At 51.0% G+C, this 21,975-nt stretch overlaps 1 protein-coding gene across 1 annotated transcript in view; it reads left to right on the top strand.

The window, feature by feature from the left end:
• Positions 1-6,058: 6,058 nt before the first annotated feature.
• The window catches only part of WT1 (Wilms tumor 1), a 60,006-nt gene continuing 44,089 nt past the window's right edge, over positions 6,059-21,975 (top strand). Inside the window, exons 1-3 of the mRNA XM_006883732.1 lie at positions 6,059-6,879; positions 12,421-12,543; positions 12,969-13,071. Of these exons, the coding sequence (XP_006883794.1) occupies positions 6,426-6,879; positions 12,421-12,543; positions 12,969-13,071 (680 nt within the window). The 5' untranslated portion in view covers positions 6,059-6,425. The remainder of the gene's footprint in view (positions 6,880-12,420; positions 12,544-12,968; positions 13,072-21,975) is intronic.

Genomic DNA, 21,975 nt, shown 5'->3' with positions numbered 1-21,975 from the left:
TGCTATTTTGACTGGGGTGAAATGATATCTCATAGTTGTTTTAATTTGCATCTCTCTTAGGGCTAGGGATTTTGAGCATTTCTTCATGTGTTTGTTAGCCTCTGAATGTCGTCTTCGGTGAAATGCCTGTTCATATCCTGTGCCCATTTTAACCCCTAACTTTTTGAAGGTTAAATAGCTTGAAAAACTTAGCTGGTAAGTGACCAAGTGATAATTTTAACCCAGTTCCACCTCAACAGCTGCCCTGTTTATCCCATCAGGCTCAGTCATTTTGGATGCAGAGTTTCATCCAGACCAAGCATTCCCAGCCCTCCAAATTGTTCCTGCTTCTAGGGATCAGAGTGGCCCTTTCTAAACACAAAAAGGGGGAAAGGTAGGTAAAAAATGAGAAGTAGGCTATTTGTTGCTCCTATTCCACTCCACCCGTCACCGTCTTCACCTTTAATGGGTCTCCTTGTGCCTTCCAAGAGGTAAGCACTGTCTGAAAGCATCTGTTTGTCCGTGTGTGTGCTGTCTGTCATGCCCATTGTCATGTCTGTCCATGAGCGCAGGGCTGAGCCTGTCCTGGAAGTTACAGCCTGGCATACAGCAAATGCCAATACATAGTTGCCTCCTGGTGAATGGATGAATGGCACCAGAAGGATGAGGCTGCTCTTGCCAAATTGAAAAAGGACACTGTTCAGCGGATCTCTTGTCTTTTGCTATTTTTTTAATATTGCAGAATAATAATTTATCAAAGACAAATGATGCTCTGATTTACCAGAATTACAGAGAATGAAGATTATGATCTTGGCATGTGACTGCTCCTTAAACCTTTTGTCTAATTTCTGTCTTGGTAAACATATTGCAAGGAACTCTGGCCATTCTCCTTCTTTATCCCCCACTCTCCCCATCCTCTCCTTCAGATCCACCCCTGGTGATCCTTTTCCTGCTGACCCGCACATCTGGGTTTTCAGACTAGGACCCAAGCCTCTTCTTCACTCATCATTGGTCTGTATCTCTGTGAAGACCCAATAATACCTTTTGCTGACTAGGTATTTGTGAGGGTAAGTCAACTTTTTAGGGGGGGAATGCAGTTGACCTAAAAGAATGCCCTCTGCTTGCTCTCTCTTTTTCCCCTTACCCTTCTGTTCCCCATCAGATACATTCTGCATAGCTTTCTTCAACACAATTGCCTGCTAAAGACTGCAAATGCAAGTTACTGAGGTTTTCTCCTCCCAGTGTCAAACTTTCTGAGCTACCAGAATGCTAACAAGCTGCTCTAGGAGTCCCTTTCTGCCCTGCCATCCCCCTATTCCTAACTCAACTTTGAGATATTTTTACAACACCTCTTCTATTTGAAAGATAATCCTGATACCTTGTTTTATATGAACATTTACAGCAGAGACCCTGAGGAGAGGGACTGTCTTCATTGGGATACTTTATGGCTTAATACAGCGGGATGATTTATATCTCATTTTTGTCTAAGCATTTATGCTAATAAATTTAACAGATTCCACAGCACTGCCTGGTTCTTCCTTTTCTTCAGGGGATCAAGGAGGAAAATGAGGCAGTTACTAAAGAAAGAAGTAAGAAATTGGCCCAAACTATTTGGAACACGAAGTTACAATACAAGCAAAGTCTCTGGTTACAGTTACACTGGGGTAGCTATCAAAAAGATCATCTTAGATCCAGGTAGATCCCGCCAATTGGGCTATTTCTCAACGAGGGAATCACAAAATGACAGAATATTTAGCAAGCTGGTCTACTGGGAAATATTTAGATTTTTCTGGAATGAAATTCAGCACTAAAAACACTGACAACTATTAAATTGAGTGCAGTGGAGAGCGAGCGAAGGGGAGCGATATAAAATCCAGTCTATAAAAGATATTCCATTATCTTTTATAGGTTCAAAAAAGCAAAATAAAGAAATACTCGTAGAAAATCTGCTAAGATTAAAAGATTTTAGGATTGTGTGGGTTTCTTTCTTTTCTTTTTTACAGGTGCAGAATAAGTCATTCTGAGACTTGCCCCTCCTCTATTTTTTTCCTTTCTATTTTCCCTTGTTGTTTGCAAAGTTGAATCTGGGGTCAGGAGTTCTAATTGTAACCTCAGACTGGAATTCCAGATGGTGCGCGCAGGACTGGAAGCAACTCTCAGTTCATCAATTTCATGGGCCTATGTATCAGCTCTGGCTACGACCAGGCCTCCTTCCCCACTGTGGCATTAATGCAGAACAAATTGAGACATATCCTCTATATCATTAGTTCCAGAATTTAAAGAGATTTACGGTATAATCATAGAGGCAGCGCAGCAGAATCCTTGCACTGGGGACGCTCTGGGAGCTTGGGGACCTTCTCGTGGCATCAGAACAGACCCAAGCGGTTCCAAACTGGAGGAGAGGGGAAATCGTGCACCACGCACCAGTTCTCCAACCCCAAGAGCCAGACGGATGGGGAGAGGGTTTAAACTGTAGATGGTGAATTAGCCACACGCAGAGAGTTAATTTTAAAACGAATTAAGGAAGCCAGAGAGAGGACCAGCACAAAAGCCCTTGCCTCTGCACTCGCCTAATTTAAAGACATGGAGCTGGGAATTCTATGTGAAGCACCTGCCAAGCGGGCCCGGGGTGGGCAGGTTGCTGATGGTGAGATGGGCTCTGTACGTGATTGATGTTGGGGAGCACGTCCTCTGGTCAGGCACTAACGGAACCCCTGGTGCTCCGAGGAGGAGGTAGTGACGAGCAGCAGAGTCGCTCCCTGTCACCCCGTCTGCGCCTGGCCCCGAGCAGGCGGCCCCAGCCCTTGACAGATCACGCAGCGCGTGTTTATTCAGTTGTCGGTGGCCTCAGGGTGACGCCCGTAGCGGCTGTGCGTGCGCGCTGGTCCCCAGGGCCACGGCCTCAGCCACCCAGGCAGGGGCTCCGTCAGACACAGCTGACAGTGGCGGGGTGACTCCAAGGCCCAGCAGGAGGAGCAGGCCTCGCTCCCTCCTCCCCCAACAAAGATTTGGAGATCGTGCAACAATGAAGCGCCTTTCTGACCTACAAGAGCTTTATCAATGTTCCAGAGCTTCCAGGGCTTTCAGTCTGTCTCTTTCTCCCTCCTTCTTTCTTTCCTTTAGGTGATGAGTGAGGTACCTGGCTGGAGAGACCTGGCTTTCCCACTAATGTGCCCTCAAACAGTAACAGTAACACACTTTCTAGCATTTGCTGAGCACATAAGCTAACCTATCACTACAAAAGGTTCTAGCATCTCATTGGACCAACAAGGAAACTGAGGCTCAGAGAAGCTGAGGAACTCTGCCAGGGTTGCACAGCCATCGATTCCAGAGTGGAACTAAGATGCCTTTCCAGACCCCATCTCCTGTTCTTAATCACTGCGCCCTGTGGCAGCACGCCTTTTCTTGTGTCTCCGTTTCCTTCTCTGTGGTGTCTACTGTTGACGCTCTAATGTCAGCCAGGTTCAGTCACAGGTCTCAGAGCTGACGGAGATGGGAAAGTGAGAGAGGGAGGACAGCGGTCAGTTAGGCAGCCTTCCGATTTGGGGACCGTAAACAAGTCTCGAACTGCTGGAGCAGGAGGCTCGCGCGTGCCTGGTTGCCAGGTTCGACTTCCCTAGTGACTGCGCTGAGGGATCCGCAGTTCTGCTGAGGAGAGGAAGTAGGAATCTGGGACGGGGAGGCGGGGACCCCAGAGGTGCGAAGGTTTCCCTGGCCCTCGACTGAGGGCGGCCCCGGACGTTCAGGGGCCTCCTTTGGGTTCCTGAGGCCACCGACTGGCTGAGGGCCTCGGGACCTCTCCACCTCTTGGGCTGTCAGATTGCAGTACGGAGCACATTACCTTCTTCCTTCCTCTCCCGACTCTCCTCGCCGCCGTCACCTCTGAAGACAAATAATGGAGAAGAGAGCGGGTCCCAAATTTGCCCAGCTCCCCTTTCCTCCTACCACATGCCTGCGGGGGAGAAAAAGCAAAACCTTACGGCAGAGATTTAAGGACCTGTCTGGGATACAAAACCACAAATGTCAAGCCAGTCCACTTCCAAATACAACCTGATCCCCTTCCCCCTACAAAACAAAACTAAACAACAAAAATGGCCCCACAAAACAAAACAAAACAAAATTTGCAAAGGAAGGAAACCTGGCATAATTTCTACTTGTTCGTATGGCAGCAGAAACCCCTGTCTATTCAATTCCCTGCCATGGAGCGGATGCGAAGAATCCTTCATTAGCTAGTGCTGCCTAAGCCCCAGTTAAGACAAATAACGACTTTGAAGTTAAAGTACTACGGGTGTAGGGACAGAAGAAGAAATGCGGCTCTGGAATACACAGGGGGCAACTGCTAGAAGTTTCTTGCAGTGGAACCTATCTTCCCCCAAAAGCCCAAGCCTGGCGCTCCAGGGTGCCCTTGGCTGCTCCAGGTTAGGCAGGGACGGGGCGCGGAGGGGAGGAGCGCACGGCCTGCCCAAGGTGAGCAGGATTTGGAGAACTTTAACAACCACCAAAAAAATGCTTCTACGAAAGTCAACGGGGTCACACATGTTGACAACTTTGACCTCAGGATCTCCTGCGCCGCCCAGATCTTCAAGAAAACGCGTTCGGCACTTTCTTCCTAGAGCCTCTCACGTGCTTAAGGTCTGCAGCCTGAATTTTCTGCATTCGCGCGGTGATAATGAACTAAAATCCCAAAGCATTAGTAGAGGCGAAGGCTTTAGAAACTCAGTTTCCAAGTAGAAGTGCAACTACGTTGTTTTACAGGCTTTTGGCTGGAAAGTCGCGGAGTCCCGTCGGGGGCCCGTCCGGTGTAAGAGGCCTCGCGGCAGCGGCCGTTCCAATCGGCGCCATCGCCGCTGCCTCTGAGGCGCCCCGCGCGCGCTCGCACCCCTGACACGCAACCCCACTTCGCGGTCGATGCACTTCTCTTTGCAGATGAGCTGTTTTCCCTAAACCTCAATAGAGCCTCTCTGCTTTGGAAGAATCAACTAGAGGAAACCACAAAACAGAAACAACCCTGCTCCGGGGCTCCCAAAAAGAGTGGGAGGAGTCGGATTTGGTGAGACCACGCACCGCACTGCAGGGTAAGGAGCCGCTCTCTGCTCAGTGCTCTGCCGCCACCCCTCCGCAGCCATTATACCACAACCAGGACGGCACCCTGGACCTCAGGCAGATCCAGAGCTCTGCTTTGCTCTCTTCCTGCCGGCCTCCTACAAAGTCCCCCCACTCCCATTCCCACTTCTGCTCCTGGACGCCCTCCAGGCTCTGAGCATTTCCCCACGGTATTGTTCCCTTCAAAAATAGCTGGGATTTCCCCTGCTTCACCGTAGAATCCAATACTCTCCACCGGAAAGACGGTGAAGTCCCGCTGGTATTGGTTTAAAATAGGCAAGGACCTCTGATGCAGGCGCAAAACTTCACCTAGTGACCGCACACTGTGCAATGGAAACACCCCACTTATCACAACTGATAACACCCCTCCAAGTTACAGGCCTCGAATCCTGGGCCTTCGGAACCGAACCCACGAGGAGCTGCCCCCTAGTAACCCTGAGATGACTCCCACCACGCTAGCCCCTCGACTCTTGCACAGAGCCGATCTGCCGGCGCAGAGCACCGGTATCCGCCTCCCTGATATCCAGAAAACTTTGCGGTTCCTTGAAGTTCCCGCCCTCGCCGAGCCCACCTGCTCCTCCTTCCAACCCGCCCTCCCAGATTAATACCCCCTACCCAGCCCGGCGCCCCCGGGTGCAGAGGGGCACGCACTGCTCACCTGAGGGGACTCACAGGGCCGTGAGGCGCCCAGACATTCCAAGTGCAAGAAGCGAAGGGGGGGGGTGCGCCCACCGGCCAGCTGAGTGCGGGCGGGGAGGAGGAGGAGGAGGAGGAGGGGAAGGGAGGGTGTCCCGAGAGAGCCGCTCCCTCGGGCCCGCCCCCACCCTTGCTGCCAGGGCGCCCCCCAAGGAGCTGCTCGCAGCGGGGTCAGCCTCGGTGTGAATGGAGAGGCCGAGCCGCCAGGCTCCTCCTCCTCCGCTCTCGCCAGCCCCTCTTATTTGAGCTTTGGGAAGCCCGGGCGGCGAGGCATCTGGGGTAAGGAGTTCAAGGCAGCGCCCACACCCGGGGGCTCTCAGCACCCCGGCCACCGGCCTGCTCCTCCCTTCCTCGGCGCCCTCCCTCCCACTCACCACACACCCACCGGCCCGGGGCGCAGCCCAGGCCCCGCTCCCGCCGCCTCGCCCGCCGCGATCCTGGACTTCCTCCTCCCTCCAGAACCGGCTTCCACGTGCGCCCCGGAGCCGGCGTCGCCGCGCGCGCTCCGCCCGGGGCCCGGGGGCCTCGAGCAGCCCGGGGACCGGGCTCCGGGGAGCATCTGGGCCCGCTTCGGCGGGGCCGAGCCGACCGTCTCGCGGCTGCAGGGCCGGAGGAGCCGCGGGTCGTCTGGAACCGAGCCGCCGCCCATGGGCTCCGACGTGCGGGACCTGAACGCGCTGCTGCCGGCTGTGCCCTCCCTGGGCGGCGGGGGCGGCTGCGCCCTCCCGGTGAGCGGCGCCGCGCAGTGGGCGCCCGTGCTGGACTTCGCGCCCCCGGGCGCCTCGGCCTACGGTTCGCTGGGCGGCCCCGCGCCGCCGCCCGCCGCCCCACCGCCCCCGCCGCCGCCGCCGCCACCGCCACCGCACTCGTTCATCAAACAGGAGCCGAGCTGGGGCGGCGCCGAGGCGCACGAGGAGCAGTGCCTGAGCGCCTTCACTGTGCACTTCTCAGGCCAGTTCACCGGCACCGCTGGGGCCTGCCGCTACGGGCCCTTCGCTCCTCCACCGCCCAGCCAGGCGGCGTCGGGCCAGGCCAGGATGTTCCCCAATGCGCCCTACCTGCCCAGCTGCCTGGAGAGCCAGCCCGCCATCCGCAACCAGGGTAAGGGCCGGGGCGCCCCCTGCACGCGGGGTGGTCACTCTGGGCTCTCATCTCACAGCCTCTCCTCTCCTTTCCCTTCCTTGACCCCCGCTTTTCCCCGGAGCCCTGCAAGAGCAGCGGAAGCGACAGACGGGCGGGTAGCGGAGTGGAGGCCCTGGCCCTGTGGCAGGCTAACCGCCCGCTCAGGACTCCGTCCACGTGCCTGACTCTTCGCTTGAGGCGGGAGGCCACCCAGGGCTTTTCAGACCTCGGGAAAGTCCACGTTCCCACGAGGGGCTGATGCGTGCGGCCCAATGCTCAGCCTCAGAAAGAGGCTTTGCTACTTAAGCGTGGCCAGATCGAGCTTCAGGCATCTAGACTGGATTCAGAGTGGGACCCTCACGGGGTGAACAGCCTCTTCTGCGCCCAGATGCTGCTCTTAACCGTGGAGCTGACACAGCTAGCATCTTGGGTGCAATGAGGGGCTCAGCCACTATAAATAATAGTTTTTTACAAACTGTCCATTTGAGGCTCCCGCTTGAGGCGGCGAGTCTCTCCCGGTTCCTGTTCAGGCAGTGGGGCGCGATGGTCAACGCGGGCTCCGCGGATGGATGAGAACCCGGATTCCCCAATTCCAAGCTCAGCGAGATCGAATTCCACCCCAGAGTAGACTCAAGCTAGGCCACCACTTGCCAGCGCGCCTCGTCGGGTAGACGCAGGGGTCCAAAGATCCCAGGGTGAGGACAAGGACACTTTGTGGCCGTCAGTCCATGTCCACTGAGGGAGAAGTTAGGTGTTTTCTCGTTATGCGCGAGCTCTCGCAGACCCGCTTCCCGCGAGCAGCTCCGAATCGCGGGTGTGGAGCGCCTGTGTTCAGTCGATGAATTTCTTCCTCTGGCTTTCAGCGCTTTGAGAACCTAAACCAATTTTATTTGATTACGTTGGGAAATCCTTTGCTAACGTAATAGCGGACTCTTGGAGCACAAATTCATCCGGGTTTTGAGGTTGGGATGTTTCTGAAATGCGCTGGCTCGAGGAGTTGGGTGTGTGTAATTTACGGGAGGTGCGCGGTGCCTGAGGGCGAGAAGTACTGCCTTCTGCACGCGTCTCTCCAGGCCATCTCTTCAAAGTCCATTTGGGAGCACCTCACCCGCACAGGGCCTTAGCAAACTTAGCAAAATCAAAACCACTCTTTCAACGAGGGAAATGTGGGATCCACAAATCATGCGGACCCCCTAGGCCAAGCTCTCCGCTTTGGACTCAAGTGATGTCAGACCCACTTAGTGGCTGTGCATCAGGTGGAAAACTGTTGTTTCAAACTGTATCACTTCTATTTAGCCAGCTCCTGTTACCTTGGGCAGGTCTCAGTTACTCCATCTGTAAGAGAACAGCTGAGATGGACTACCTGGAGTTTGGGTATTCCGTTGAGAAGTAAAAACTTGGCTTTTCCAGGTTCTAACAGGTAGTGGAGGCCCACAGAAAGATGACTGGGCCAGAAACACACAGAGACTGGAGGCTGGGTAGGCAGAGTGTGTGTGTGTGTGTGTGTGTGTGTGTGTGTGTGTACACGTACGTGTAAGGGCCAGTATGTGAGCCCCCAGAGAAAGATGACTGGGCAAGAAACACACGGAGTCTGGCAAGCAGGAGTGTGTGTGCCCTTGAGTGCAAGAGCTGGTGACTGGATGTGTTCTATTTCAGGAGTTCATTGTGTTATGTGAACGGACAAGGTCAATGGTTGGAATCCACTCCCTGCTTCATGGGAAGGATGCATAATCTCCTGCTGGAGGCTTACTAAGGGTTGGAACCCATAGGCTTGGGTTAGAAGTAATTTGGTTTAAGCTCTAGACTGCTTCATTCTACTTTGCCATCTTGAGTCCAATTAGATTTGGTAGCAGCTTTTAGAAGCTGGGCTCAATTGCACTGCATTGAACTACCTACCAAGTTCAGCTTTATGTCAGGTGGTACTTCTGGTACTCAGGATATCATTGGGAGAGAGATGTGTGTGTGTGTGTGTGTGTGTGTGTGTGTGTATAGTGCAGGGCCGTGTAGTCGGGATGCTGTGGTTAGGGAGGACGGGAAGCTGGATTTGGGCTCAGCTGTCACATGGGTGGGGGGTGGAGGGTGGACTAGAGAGCTGGTCCTCTGAATTGGCAAGTGAATGACCTCTTTCCTACCCTGTCTTCATCAGGTAGAGAGGTGAATGGAGACTCAGGATTGGGGATGTGGGAGTGGGGGGCACAGCCTGGACGACAGAGCATATGTGAGCAAGCTTTGAATTTCTCTTGCAGTTAAGAACTAAATGGAGCAGCCTGACCTGGGCCACTAGGCAGCCAGAGCTGGTGTGGGATGGGAGACTTTACCCTAACCCAGCTCCAGTAACAGGACAGGTGCAGATTACGGGATTCTGATTTAGTCTCTGGATTTCCTGCGCCCCATAGAAGCTCTGAAGCCCCCTCTGCAATGAACATGGCTGGGTCGGGGGTGTCAGCCCCTTCTGTGTGTGTGGAATGACCATCTATCTGCCTGCTGCGGCCCAACTCCAGGAGGGAGACTTTCTCAATCTCTGTCAGGGGCTGGGCCTAGCTACGACCTAGGGACCAAGGCTCTCTCTTTTCTCCTCTAAAAGGGTCCCGCCAACTCAGGCGTATATACCCGGTTCAAATCTACCTGATGCTCCCTTGGAGAAGGAGGGGCAGTCTCCTCCTGTGCCAGTCGGATCCAGCTTGGTACACAACAGGGAGGGGAAAAATAAAAGGTCTTTTCAAGAACTGAAGTTCACCTTAGTCCCCACCCTGGTTCTAACCTTACCCCTTAAGGTTGATCAGCGGACAGACATTAAGTGCTTTCTCTGTGCTAAGCACTCTGCTGAGCATTGAGGTTGAATATGAATTAAGGCAGTTAATGCTGACAGTGACCCTCCAGGAGACCTTTATTCTTGGATGGGGAAACCCAGGTTCAGAGAGATGAGGTCTGCAAGAGGTCTCTCAATGTGTAGCAAAGCTGGGATTTGGGCCCAGATGCCCCGATGCCTCAGACTTTCTGTTTGTACCCACTGGGGATCTTGGGTCTGCTGTTATGATGGACTCCATTGTCTTTTTTGAGGGTGTGTTTGTCAGGGGAGCAAGCGTGGGGGCAGGACCCCAACTGCTAATTCTTAGGGAGGAAAAGTGATTTCTCTTTTCAACCTGATGGCAATCTTTTAGCCACCAGCTTCTCTGCCTTGCGGGCACATTCTTGGGAAGGTCAGGCTCACCTCCCGGGCACATGGCAAAACCTGATCAGCCCCCGGGCCAGCCACGCAGGGGAGGGTATTTCTCAGGGGGGCAGATGTCCCAGACCCCACAGGTGAATTAGCATTTTAACTGGCCTGTTCTCTTTACCTCTGAGCACTTTCCAGGCTGAGCTCACCGTCATCCCACACCTTATTCCCGGGGCCTGCTGGTTTCCAGGCTCCTTCGCAGCCCAGAACGGGAAAGGGAGGTGTTTTCTCGCGGTCAAGGTTGCATCCCCCCACTAATCGTGGGAAAGACGCTACCTTGGCTGCTGGAGCCCCCCTCCCTCTGCTTCAAGGCCTGAGCAGGGAGCCTTTGGACACGCGGCCCCTTCCTGCTCCCATCTCTCAGTGCCAAGCCCGGCACAGGCCTCGAACTAGGAGTTCTAATCAGCTCCGTGCGCGATAAGCTGCCAATTAAAAGAGCTCTCCTCCTCCTCCGAAGATCCTTCACCATTGTCCGACTCTGGAATCCTAGGGAGGGGTTCGAGGCCCGCGCCACTAGGGTCTGCGCGTTCTCTCTGGACAGAAGGCTTGGGAACAGTGCCGGGATTCTAGCACTGGGGCGCGAGGGAAGTGGCCCTGGTGCCACAGTAGCAGAGTGTGCCTCCCAGGATCCGAGGCGTCCAGGCCAGCGACTGCTCATCCCAATGGAGGAGGGTTCGTCCACTCGTTTCTAATTCGCCTTTCCTTTTATGTAGAAAATAGCCTTCCAGAGACCTCGCTTATAATCGAGGCGAAACGAAGTGATCAGAGCTCAATTTCGTTAGCAAGCGGAGGGTAGGCTTCTGGCGCGGACAGGCCTCTGCGCCGCCGGAAGAAGCCCATGGAAGATTCTTCAGTGCGCTCGCTCTTGTCCAAGGGCGCTAGCTTTACCCCTGAGCCGGCAAGAAATGGAGGACCTCTGCGGTCGGGTAGATGATAAAAGGTGGCAGCTTGTGAGGTAGTTACAGAACTAATGGACCTGCTGTGCGGGTGCTTCTTCCTCTCTGCCCACCAGCACAGGCGCGCGGGAGAGGTTTGCTGTTGTTTCTGGGTGTTTTTGGAGTGTGAGCGTGAATATCTTCCTTTCCCCTCCCACTCAGCAAATCTTTGCGGGTACTTGTTGCAGGAGGGGTGGGTACCATCCATGCTCCGCAGAACCGAGTGGTGGGCTTTGGTGGTCCTGCGTGGTCCCTGGCTCAGGAGCTGGGGCAGGCGCTGTGGTGAGGGCTCGGGGCGCACGTGTCAACCAGCCTCCTGCCTCTCTCCTTCTCTCAGAGGAGACCTCAGGCCAGAGACCACAGGACTCGCACTTGGTTAGAGGGGACCCTCAACCAGATACCAGTCCTTATTTTTTTTAACTCGAGAATACATTTCTCAGAAACGGTATCAAAAGTTTTCTGGACGCGATCTAGTAGCAGTCAGGAGAAAGCATACTTCCTTCAACTCCACATCCCTTTTCCCACCTTGAGAGCGCGGAAAGAGACAGGCAGTAGTCCTTGCATCCTCCGAGGGGAAACTGAGGCAGAGGACCTAAACATTGCCATGCCCAACACGCCAAAAGAACCAATTTTCTAAAAGAAAACTGGGTTTTCTACCTAGGGCAGAAGGAAGGTTACCCTGCAACAGCGCTGTGCCCAGAACCGCGGGGCCCAGGCCGAACCCAGGGGACAGAAACAGCCCCAAGTGGAGGCGCAGTTGGGAGGGTCTCTTTCCAGCGCTCCCCAGGGCCTTGGGTGTCGTGGGGTAGGGGTCACATAGCCCCAGACAGATAACATTACTCCATAATTTGTCTTTCCAATTGAAATGGCCCCGAGTAATAAATGAAAGTGGGTGCGAGGGCCCCTGATTTACGGCTCGGAGTCAGCTTGGGGTCGGCTGAGCAGATTCATTCCGCTCGACTCGCACTGTCCCAGCCCAGCCGCGCTGTTTATTTTTGGGTAGAAAAACTTTCCCTCCAAGCAGGGACGGATTTTATCCTTCACTTGCTCCAGGGCCGGTGCAGAAGCGCCAGTTAAGGCAGGAGACAACAGTGTAAAGAAATCGGGGGAGTGGTAAAGAGGGTGGGCAGTCTCCTCCCGTGTGATGAACTGTCTCTGAACACCCCCCCCCCCCGCAGGGTCAGCTGTGGGTCGGTTCCGACTCCACGGTACACAACAACAACGAGGTCAAGGTAAACGGATCTCGTATTCAGAGACCGGGCGGGTTACCCTGTTGTTTTTAGGTACTGTAGGTGCAGTTGAGTTGAATTTAGCCGGGTTCCCTAGTCCTGCCTAAATCCCGCTGACGTTTCTTCTCCTTGTGTCCAGGATACAGCACGGTCACCTTCGATGGGACGCCCAGCTATGGTCACACGCCCTCGCACCACGCGGCTCAGTTCTCCAACCACTCCTTCAAGCATGAGGACCCCATGGGCCAGCAGAGCTCGCTAGGTAAGGGCCTTCGTGCTCTCTTCCACGCAGCTTCCCAAGAATTTCTACAGCAGAGCAGCACATCCAGAGGAGCCCTGGACATCATTAACTCGGTGCTGGTTTATTGAAAAGGAAAGGGAGTTCTCCATGCCCTAACCCCATCCCCATAGAATGCGAGTGACAGCGTCGTCACCTCACCAAAGCTCCCAGTGCTGAGAACCCGAGGCCATTTGGGGGCACCACATGGTGAGGTGACAGTTTGACTGGTCACCATCTGGAGGCTGTCCCTCTGCCCGGCTGCCGTCTAGGCCTTGATCTCCAGCCCAGCCTGTGGGGCCCAGTGCAGGATGATGACCCCCACACACACACACACACCCACGTGCCCCTTGTTGGAAGGCCCCTGGGTCTCAGGTGCGCTCACTCTGCCCTCCTCGCTCTCTCTGCAGGCGAGCAGCAGTACTCAGTGCCGCCCCCGGTTTATGGCTGTCACACCCCCACCGACAGCTGCACCGGCAGCCAGGCCCTGCTGCTGAGGACGCCTTACAGCAGGTAGGGCACCATAAGGGGCTCCCCGAATCCAGGAGGGGGCGCGAGGACGTCCCGGAGCGTGCATAGGGCGCGGGTGGCCTCCGGGCTCCCTGGAGTATCGGATCGGAAAGTTGATCGTCTGTGCGCTCAAGCTTCACGTTGTGAGTGGAACTGACTGGAGCTGAAGGAGGAGGAGGGCACGTCGGGAGTTATTCTGCAGGATTTTAACTTCCTTCTAAATAGGATCTAACGCGAGGGAGAGGGGGTGCGCTGCCCACTCGCTTTTAACGCACCTCAAATCCCTCTCCCCGCTGGCCCACAGGCCCTACTTTCAGGAACCATAAGGAAGGCGGGTCCTTTCTGGCCACAGCTTTATTTACGCCTCCAGTCCCCAAGAACCTCCAACTGTAACGACAACGGCGCTTAGGGTGTCGTCCCCTGCGCCCCTTGACCGCCTGGGGCGAACTGGGCATTTTGTGGTCACAGCTGTGCCCTGCAGGGAGCCCCTGCCCCCGTTGGTGTGCGTCCTTCCTCCTGCTCCGGACAGGCTGAAGGTGGAGGCAGAAGATTGGCCTCCTTTCCCTGCACGCGCCCTCCCCCCCCCCTTTCCCATCTTCCTTCCTCGGATCTAGCTCCCGCTCCACCTTCTTTCCCCAAATTTATTCGTCAACTTTGGGTGAACTTGGCCCGTGTCCTGCGCCGATAGGGTTGCCTAGTAACTGCAGTGCATACACCGGCGAGCCGGCCGGGAAGGTGGGGCGCAGGGAGGGAAGTGGCAGTGCGCGACCTCTCCCGCCCCCATTGGACATGCATTACCTCATTGCTCTCCCCCAGCCCGGTGCGCGGGGATCCTGATACCGACTGCCCCACACTCATCCCCCTTTTCCCGCCCCTGCGTGGGGTCCCGGGGCTGACGTCAAGGGAAGGAGGCAGTGAGGTAATCGAGGAAGGAAAAGCGCCTGCCCTGGGAGATTGGGTGGGAGAATGGCGGTGTCTCAGGGGCTTTCCGTCCCGCAGGTGGAGGATGGGCGGCTGTCTTCTCAGGGGGCCCATTCCAGTGCCCCTGCTTAGGATCATATCCATCCTGTGAAGCACACTTGCTCCTGGAAACTCAGTATAGGGGTGCACCCCTTCTACATCCGTGCACCCCGGGCGCGGGGACTATGGAAACCCATCCTTTTTGCCCTGAATCTTGGAGATGGGCATTATATTTTTAAGCTTCCTCCCCATCTCCAGGTCTGTTTTACTTTCCATCAAATATTGAGACGTGTTTAGAAAGATTTGCTTGCATTTTATTTACTTTGCTGCATTTACTCCATCCCCACCCCGCCCAATCTGTGTGTCCAAATTCTAGACTCCTCCTCCCCAAGCTTCCCTTTCTCAATCTTGGATCTAGTCTCACTTCAAGGTTAGGAAGCTCTGATGGCCTTAGTGGTAAGGAGCTTTGTTCCCAATCCCAAGGCAAGGTGGACAGTCTCCTCCTGTGGGATTTACTGACTCTGAAAACCCCCTGGAGGGTCAGTTCCCACTAGACCATATGTGACAACTATGCTGTACATACGTACATCATAACAATGCTGTTAGGTTCAGTCAATATGCAATCACATTTATGTAAGACTAAAAAATGAAACGAGATCCAAGATTGGGGAAAGAGAAGCTTGGGGGAAGAAGTTGAGAACTTGGACATGCAGATTGGGGGGAGGGGGCAGTTGTAACAAAGCAAACAAAATCCAAGCAAATCTTTGTGAAAAGTCTCAGTGTTAGAGGAAGTAAAATAGACAGAGAGAGAAGAGAGACAAACAGAAAGAGATGGAGACAGCTCAAAAGATGAGGCTGGTTTGCACCCAGTGCTGCAGAGTGGAATGGCTCCAGAGGTTTTTGTGGATGGTGGTCTTTATGCCTGGTCTTCCTCCTTCCAGAACTACTGGTGAGATCCCTAACCCAGCACTCAGCTCTTTGCCAACTCTGCATCACCAGCTACTTAATGGACCCCTCCACCCCACTCAATGCATGCATGGAGCTCAGTGGTAAAGAAAGGCCTCAATGCTGCCAACTCAGAATTGGCATGCAGCTGCCTCACCAAGGGATGAAGGTGCACAGTCTCCTCTTGTGTGATTTACTGCCTCTGAAAACCCACTGGAGGGTCAGCTGTGAGTCACTTCTGAGTCAAAGGTCCATAACAACAATAATATATATGTATATGTATATATATAGACACATACATATGTTTTTGTGGTGTTGTTTGGTGCCGTAGATGACTCATAGCGACCCTGTGAATGAAAGACCTGAACACTTGTATAATTTTCATTGTTTCCCCAAGTTCATGGAGTTTCTGGAGGCAAACTATTTCAGAAGTGGTTGCCACTTCTGCTTCCAAGCTTGTTTTAATCTAGGAGCTCCACCAAACACTGTCCACCATGGGTAAACATTATTGCATTTGACACAACAGTGTCACAGTGTTTAGCATCACAGCAACCTGGAGTTATCTTTGTACAGCAAATTGACAGACCAGTGCTATACCACTTACAAGAATGTTTGACCAAAAACAATTAAAACCAGGCCTGAGAGCTGCAGATTAAAATCATCCACCTTTGGCTTGGTAGCATAACTTTCTCTCCCCTAGACCAACCACATGTATATTTATTTGTCTATACATTCCTCTAGGTCGTATAGCCCTGGTGTACAAGTTGCCGTACCGCGTTCACTTTTGGTTGCTGTGAGGCTGAACACCGTGACACTGGTGTGTCAAATGCGTTGATGATTGACTACCCAATGCAGACAGAGAGTGGGGTGGAGCTCCCTGATTAAAACAAGCTTGGAAGGAGGAGTGGCATCCACTTCCATAATAGCTTGCCTCCGGAAACTCTATGAACCTGGAGAGAGGATGAAAGGCACCCAAGCGTCGAGGATTCTCCTTCATAGGGTCGCTATGAGTCAGTCGCCAGTGACTCGACGGCACTTAACAACAACAACAACATACATACATATGTGCATGTTGTTGTTATGTGCTGTCTAGTCACCTGTGACCCATAGTGACCCTGTTTACAGCAGCTCTGAAGCCTGCCCTGAGCCAGTCTTACTGATTCTGACACACCTAACCTCATTTCACCAGCTACTGTATGAATCCATCTCATCCTGATTCTTCCTCTCCTGCCCCGTCCCTACACACTTCTGAGTATAAAGGCCTTCTTCAAGGACTGGTCCCTCCTGGCCATGTGCCCAAAGTATGTGAGATGGAGCTTATATATGTACGTTACTTCTGACTCGATGGTACATGACAGCTATGCATTATGTGCATATACACATGTATGTGTGTGTATATACATACACACAAATCTGTTTATGTATACATATATATGTATACACCCCCCCACACACATATATAGTTGTGTACCTTTGAGTCAGAACTAACCCATCGCTGACCTTCTAGTGGGTTTTCAGAGGTGGTTAATTGCAGGGGAGGAGATTACTCATCTTTCTCCCTCAGAGCAGGTGATGCATTTGAGCCCCGTACCTACACACACACGCACGCACACGCACATGTTGTTATGTGCCGTCATATGCGTGTCTGTGCGTGAGTCTGATGTCCATCCTTTGGGGAGCTGTGCTACTAACCCAAAAGCCATGTCTCTTTAGTGGTTCAAGTGTGCCAGTGGCTCCATAAGAGAAAGATGGACAGTTTCCTCCCAAATGATTTATAGCTACAGAAACTCAGTGGAATATAAGTTGGTTGCAACTCTGCAGCAAGGAGATGAGAGTGTGTTTATTTATGCGTGTGTATTGTTGGTTTTATGTGCCACTGAGATGGGATCAACTCATAGCTGAACCTCCAGTGAGTTTTCAGAGGCTGTAAATCTCAGGGGAGGAGATTACCCACTTATCTCTTGTGGAGTGGCTGGGAAGGGGATTTGAACTGGCTCCCTTTGGGTTGGCAGTGCAACTCCATACCACAAAGCCACCACTGCTTCATGTGTGTAAGTGTGAGTATGCGCGTGTACGCACGCACATACTCACACGCTAAACTAACGGTGGACAGTTCAAATCCATCAGCTGCTCCTAGGGAGAAAGATGGTCCGTCTCCTCTTGTGCTAGGAATAGCCTCTAAAAACCAACTGGAGGCTCAGCTGTGAGTTGTTTCTGACTGAAAGTGATGAGCTACAACGTTAATAAAGACCACATCTTAGAAAAATCCTGTGAAGCAGTTCTCTTTTGTTGTATGGGCTTGCTAGAGTAGGAATAGACTCAATGGCATCCCACAGTAACAAGTATCACTTTAAGCTCTTTTCAAATGCTAGTTTTACCATAGGATTCCTAGGGAACCTCTCATTAAGCCAAAATGACTTAAAGTGAAGAAGTATTTGCCATTAATATATATCAGAGATCTTCAGCTTTTCAAGCCCCCAAAATAACATAGAAAGCCTAAAGTAATAATTAACGTACAGTGTTCACACGCAGTTCAAAGCTGTGGTGGCTTGATGCTAAGTGGACACCACTGTTCCAAATTGGAGTGTTCCCTGCCTTCTCCTTTGGCTTGCTGTAAAACACATATTGAATGCTATTTTAGATTTTTACTCTTTTTTTTGATAGAGAATTTATTTTAGTTATTAGAAACAGATACTACTGTAGATACTTTGTACTAATGTAGTTCTTTCATAAAATCAAAGTGGTAAAGGGCAAACATTTGAAAATCAAGGAAATTGACCCATTTAATCAACACAACAACTCGTTGAGATAGACAAAAGAGGATGCGTGTGGCCCTGAGAGTTTGCTTTGTCCTGTGTCACACAGTAAAAGGTAGAACTGGTGTTAAGCCAGGAATTCTATCTTTAGAATCCATCCTTCTTCCCACTGCTTCTTCCTGACTGCTAAGTGTCTTTTTCAAAGTGGTTTCTGTGCCAGGTCTCAATAGAAGGAGGTCTTTAATTTCACAGTAGTGAAAGAAGTCCAATTAAACATAATTTTTACCCATAGCTTTCAACAAAAAGCATTCAGTGGTTTGGGGACAGAATCTCACTGGTGGACATTTTCAGAAGGAGACGGAGTTCTAACTCCTTAAGCAGTCTTCTACCTTTCAAACCTGAGGCTGTCCAACTTGACACTGTGCTTGCTCAAATATAAGGCTCTGGAGAGGAGGGATGGACGTAATCTCTTCTGAGGCAAAGTGCTAAGCCACACCTCACCAAAGCACCTTCTTGCCTGGACCTTCCCTCCACTCTCTTCCACAACAAGGCTCTTCTGCTTGCTGACCTCTTCTGCTTGTAGCTCCCAGTCCAGTTACTGTGCCCATTTCACACTTTCATCTTCACAGCTAGTTTAAAAAGGGCATTTTGTTTGAAAAGTATTTCTACCCACTGATTTTTAAAGACACAGCAGTCCTCAAAACTGGATTTAGGCAAAGCAGAGATTGTGAGGCCGGGACAGAATCAGGCAGGGTTTCCTCCTGTGGTGTGGAGGGTCTTTATGGGTGAGAACAAACTTGCTGGCACCTAACAGCAACAGCAGCAGTCTTGACTCTACTTTTTCAGTTTTGCAAAGTTATTAGTATGCAAATTGCCATTTTGCTCTTTACTTTTTTATTCTTTAAAATTTTTTATTAATGAGATTTAATGCAACTTTTTTTTATAGCATAGTCCTTCCATTTAATTTTCCCCATTCATTCATTGTTGCACATTTTCCTCCCTGCCCATTCCTCCCCCCAGTTTATTTTTCTCTTTGAAGAAAAAAAAACCTCTTTCATCGTAATATGCATTTTTTTTCTGTAATCTTGTCATGAAAATAATACCTAATTCTCTATTCCTTTTGCTCTTTATTAGTTTCGCCAATCCTTCCTTAACCAGTGTTACTTGTTTCAGTGAAGTCATGCCATCTTGATTCAGAGGTAGACTTCTCACCTTTCATGCTAAAGATCGAGGTTTGATTCCTGGGTGGTGATCCTCGAGCTAAGCAGCCTCTCGTCTTTCCCTGAAGGCTTGTATATTGTTAAGATGCTGTTATATAATGTTATAATATTGCTAAGATACTGGACAGATTTAAGCTGAATTTCCAGTCCAAGATGGTCTGAGAATGGTCTGATCCTGCTCTGTGTGGGGTTACTATGAATTACTATGCTACACGCAGGTGAAATGGGAAAAGAACTCATGCCCTGAAAGTAGTAATTGCTGGTCTGCCTTTTTCATATTGAATACTGAAAATTCATAAATGGTAGAACAGTGGAACCTGTTACCCACAGACTGCCTTTCAGGTGGGCAGTTCAGATGGGAGAAGAATTTCTTTGTCAGCCAAAGAGTTTCTGGGGAATTGTTGGATTCACAGGTAAGTGGGATATGTGTGATCTGTGATTTAGATTGGTGTTTGGCAAAAATACAAATCACAGACAGACCTGCAACCAAGCAAATAACAATCGTAAATTAATCTTCCACTTCCCCTTTGTGCATCTGTGCGTACTTTATATGATAACTTTGAGTTACTTATATACTAGTATTTCTTTCTCACATTAGTAGGCATGAAAGAGGAAGGTCTGGCATGATCTCCGGGGGGTAGGCAGTGCCATGAAAGCCACCAGCTTGAACTGGCTTTGTCTCCAGGGAGGGGGGAAAACATAGTTTCAAATATTCCTGCAATTTTGTGCTGACCAAGTGTTTATTAATAGAAGTTGAATCCCCAGAGAGTTTCTCTTTTGGTTCACTGGTGAACCTGAGAGAAATTACAATACCAAGAGAGTGACTGTAAAATAATTATTCACTGTGGCCTGCTGTGCAGAAATTTCTTGGCCAGCAGCCTCCAAGGCGCCTTGGAGGGAAAAGAACAGGAAAAGGACTGAGTGGACTTCTGGTTGTAGCCTTGGAGCATTAGTCTGGGGTTATCAGATAGAGGTAAACACATAGGGTCCCTCTGCTGATGAGGGGCAGAACTTGTACAACGACAGCTGGAAACATGAATTCTGATCACAGATACCACTTATCTCTGGTTTTTTCCCCTTCTTTGGCTTCCCCACCACCACCCTAATCCCATAGGGGAGAAAACTATTTCTGTCAAGATTACTGCTTTGCTGGCCATCAGTTAACTGGCAAGATTAACCCAAATTGAAACCCAGCTTCCAGCAGTTTCATTCCAATTGTGACATGATTTTTCTGTCTTGTTTTTCTGGTTATAGTAAATGCAATTGAAGATGTGACTGTCCCTGAGTCATACATGCATTTGAAAAGCATAGGGGGGTTCACTCTAGGTAATAGCTGAAGTATTTCCACCCCTTTTTTCTTCCTTTCTGTGCAGAGGTCAGGAACTCAGTAATTTTACAATCCAAGCCAAAACAAACTCTATATGATCTATAACTGATTTCCTTTTAAGTTCCCCTTTTTTGCTAGGACTGACTTCCTTTCATTTTACTCCAATTTACATTAATCCCTGTTAGAGACGTTTTCTTTCCTTGCTCCCTACCACCAACTTCAAACATTTCTCGCATCAAGAACAAGTGACTTGTTCTTTTAGAAGACCTTCTCTCACTTTTTTGAAGACCTTCTTAAAAAAAAATACATGAAAAGACACCCTGACTTTTGGGATGTAGTTTGGCAGCCTGTGATTTCCGAGTTCACTTCCCAATGGGTGGAGCTAGAAGATTGGAGCTCAGCTGCCTACGTGACCACGAAGGTTGTTCCGAGCCAAACCACCTGCTTATCTAACACCACCCCCACCCCCACCCCTGGTGTGAGGTGGTCAACACCTACAGGGGCCGTTGAATAATTAGAGGCTCCGTTTGCCAGAGGCTGTATATTCTCTATATTTCGTGATCAGGGCTGCCTCTTTCTGTGGCCTTCGGTGATGAGAAATGGTCTTGTCTGATTGCCTGAACAGATCAGAGCCTGAGCATGTGTGAGTTGAGGATTTTTAGTTCAGGCCCACATTTTGTTCTCTCCTTTGTAGCAGTTATTGTCATCGTTGTCACTGACTTCCAACTGGACAGGTGGTGAAGCTCAGCTTACATCGTCTGAATTACTGAGTTCAGCACACCTCGCAGCAGACAGGATGTGGTTAAAATTGTGCTCAGATCTTCTCCCTGGTCTCAGGAAAAGTCTTTCTTTCCCCATTTCTGCTCCCTGTCTTTCTCTGCCTCTGAAGGTTTGGAGGCCAAGTTGTGTTAGGACAAATAGAGTCACAGAATAGGAATCCTACCAGCATCTGGATACACAATTCTTTGCTATCTGAGGAGGATTTGCTGGATAGCTTGTATCTTCTCACCTTCTGGAGATGGAATAGATCACGGTGCTCTCTTTAGTGTCTTCTGTTCTTTTCCACCATTAAATTAATAAAAATAGTGACAGAAGGAGACTCAAAGGCCAGTGATTCTGAGGTGTTCTCGAAGGCACGGGATGGGCAGAAGGCAAGCTTGCACTGTGCTCTGTGGTCTTGGCTCTATCATTTAACCTCTGAATCTCAGTCATCATTTGCCCAGTGGGAATGATAATTATACCCACCACACAGAGTTGTTGTGAAGCATGTACTGTGCAGAGTAGGATCTCAGCTCATTGCTGTCGAAGTGGAACCAGTTCATAGCTGACTCTCCAGCGGATTTTAGAAGCTACACATCCCACTAGAGGAGATTACCACGGAGCCACTGATGGATTCAGACTGGCAGAGAGGTGTAGCCTTTGGTTTGCGTCACTAAACGGAAACCCCCCCCCTCTAAACAACAACAACAACAACCCCCCCAAAAAAAAAACAAACCAACACATCAACAAAACCACCTTATTGCTATAGAGCCAGAACCAACTCATAGCTGACCCTCCAGTAGGTTTTCGGGAGGCTGCGAATCACATGGGAGGAGATTGCCTCTCTTTTCTCCCTGGAGCTGCTGGTGGCTTCAAGCTGCCAGAAGAGAGTCACGTTTGGATTTGCAGCTCAACCTCTAGCAAAACTTCTACCAACTAG

This window comes from Elephantulus edwardii, unplaced genomic scaffold (genome assembly GCF_000299155.1).
Source record: "Elephantulus edwardii isolate Elephantulus edwardi_28Jun2011 unplaced genomic scaffold, EleEdw1.0 scaffold00029, whole genome shotgun sequence".
In the NCBI taxonomy this organism is placed as follows: domain Eukaryota; kingdom Metazoa; phylum Chordata; class Mammalia; order Macroscelidea; family Macroscelididae; genus Elephantulus; species Elephantulus edwardii.
Note: the sequence above shows the minus strand (reverse complement) of the source record. Positions and strands in the feature narration are given on the sequence as shown.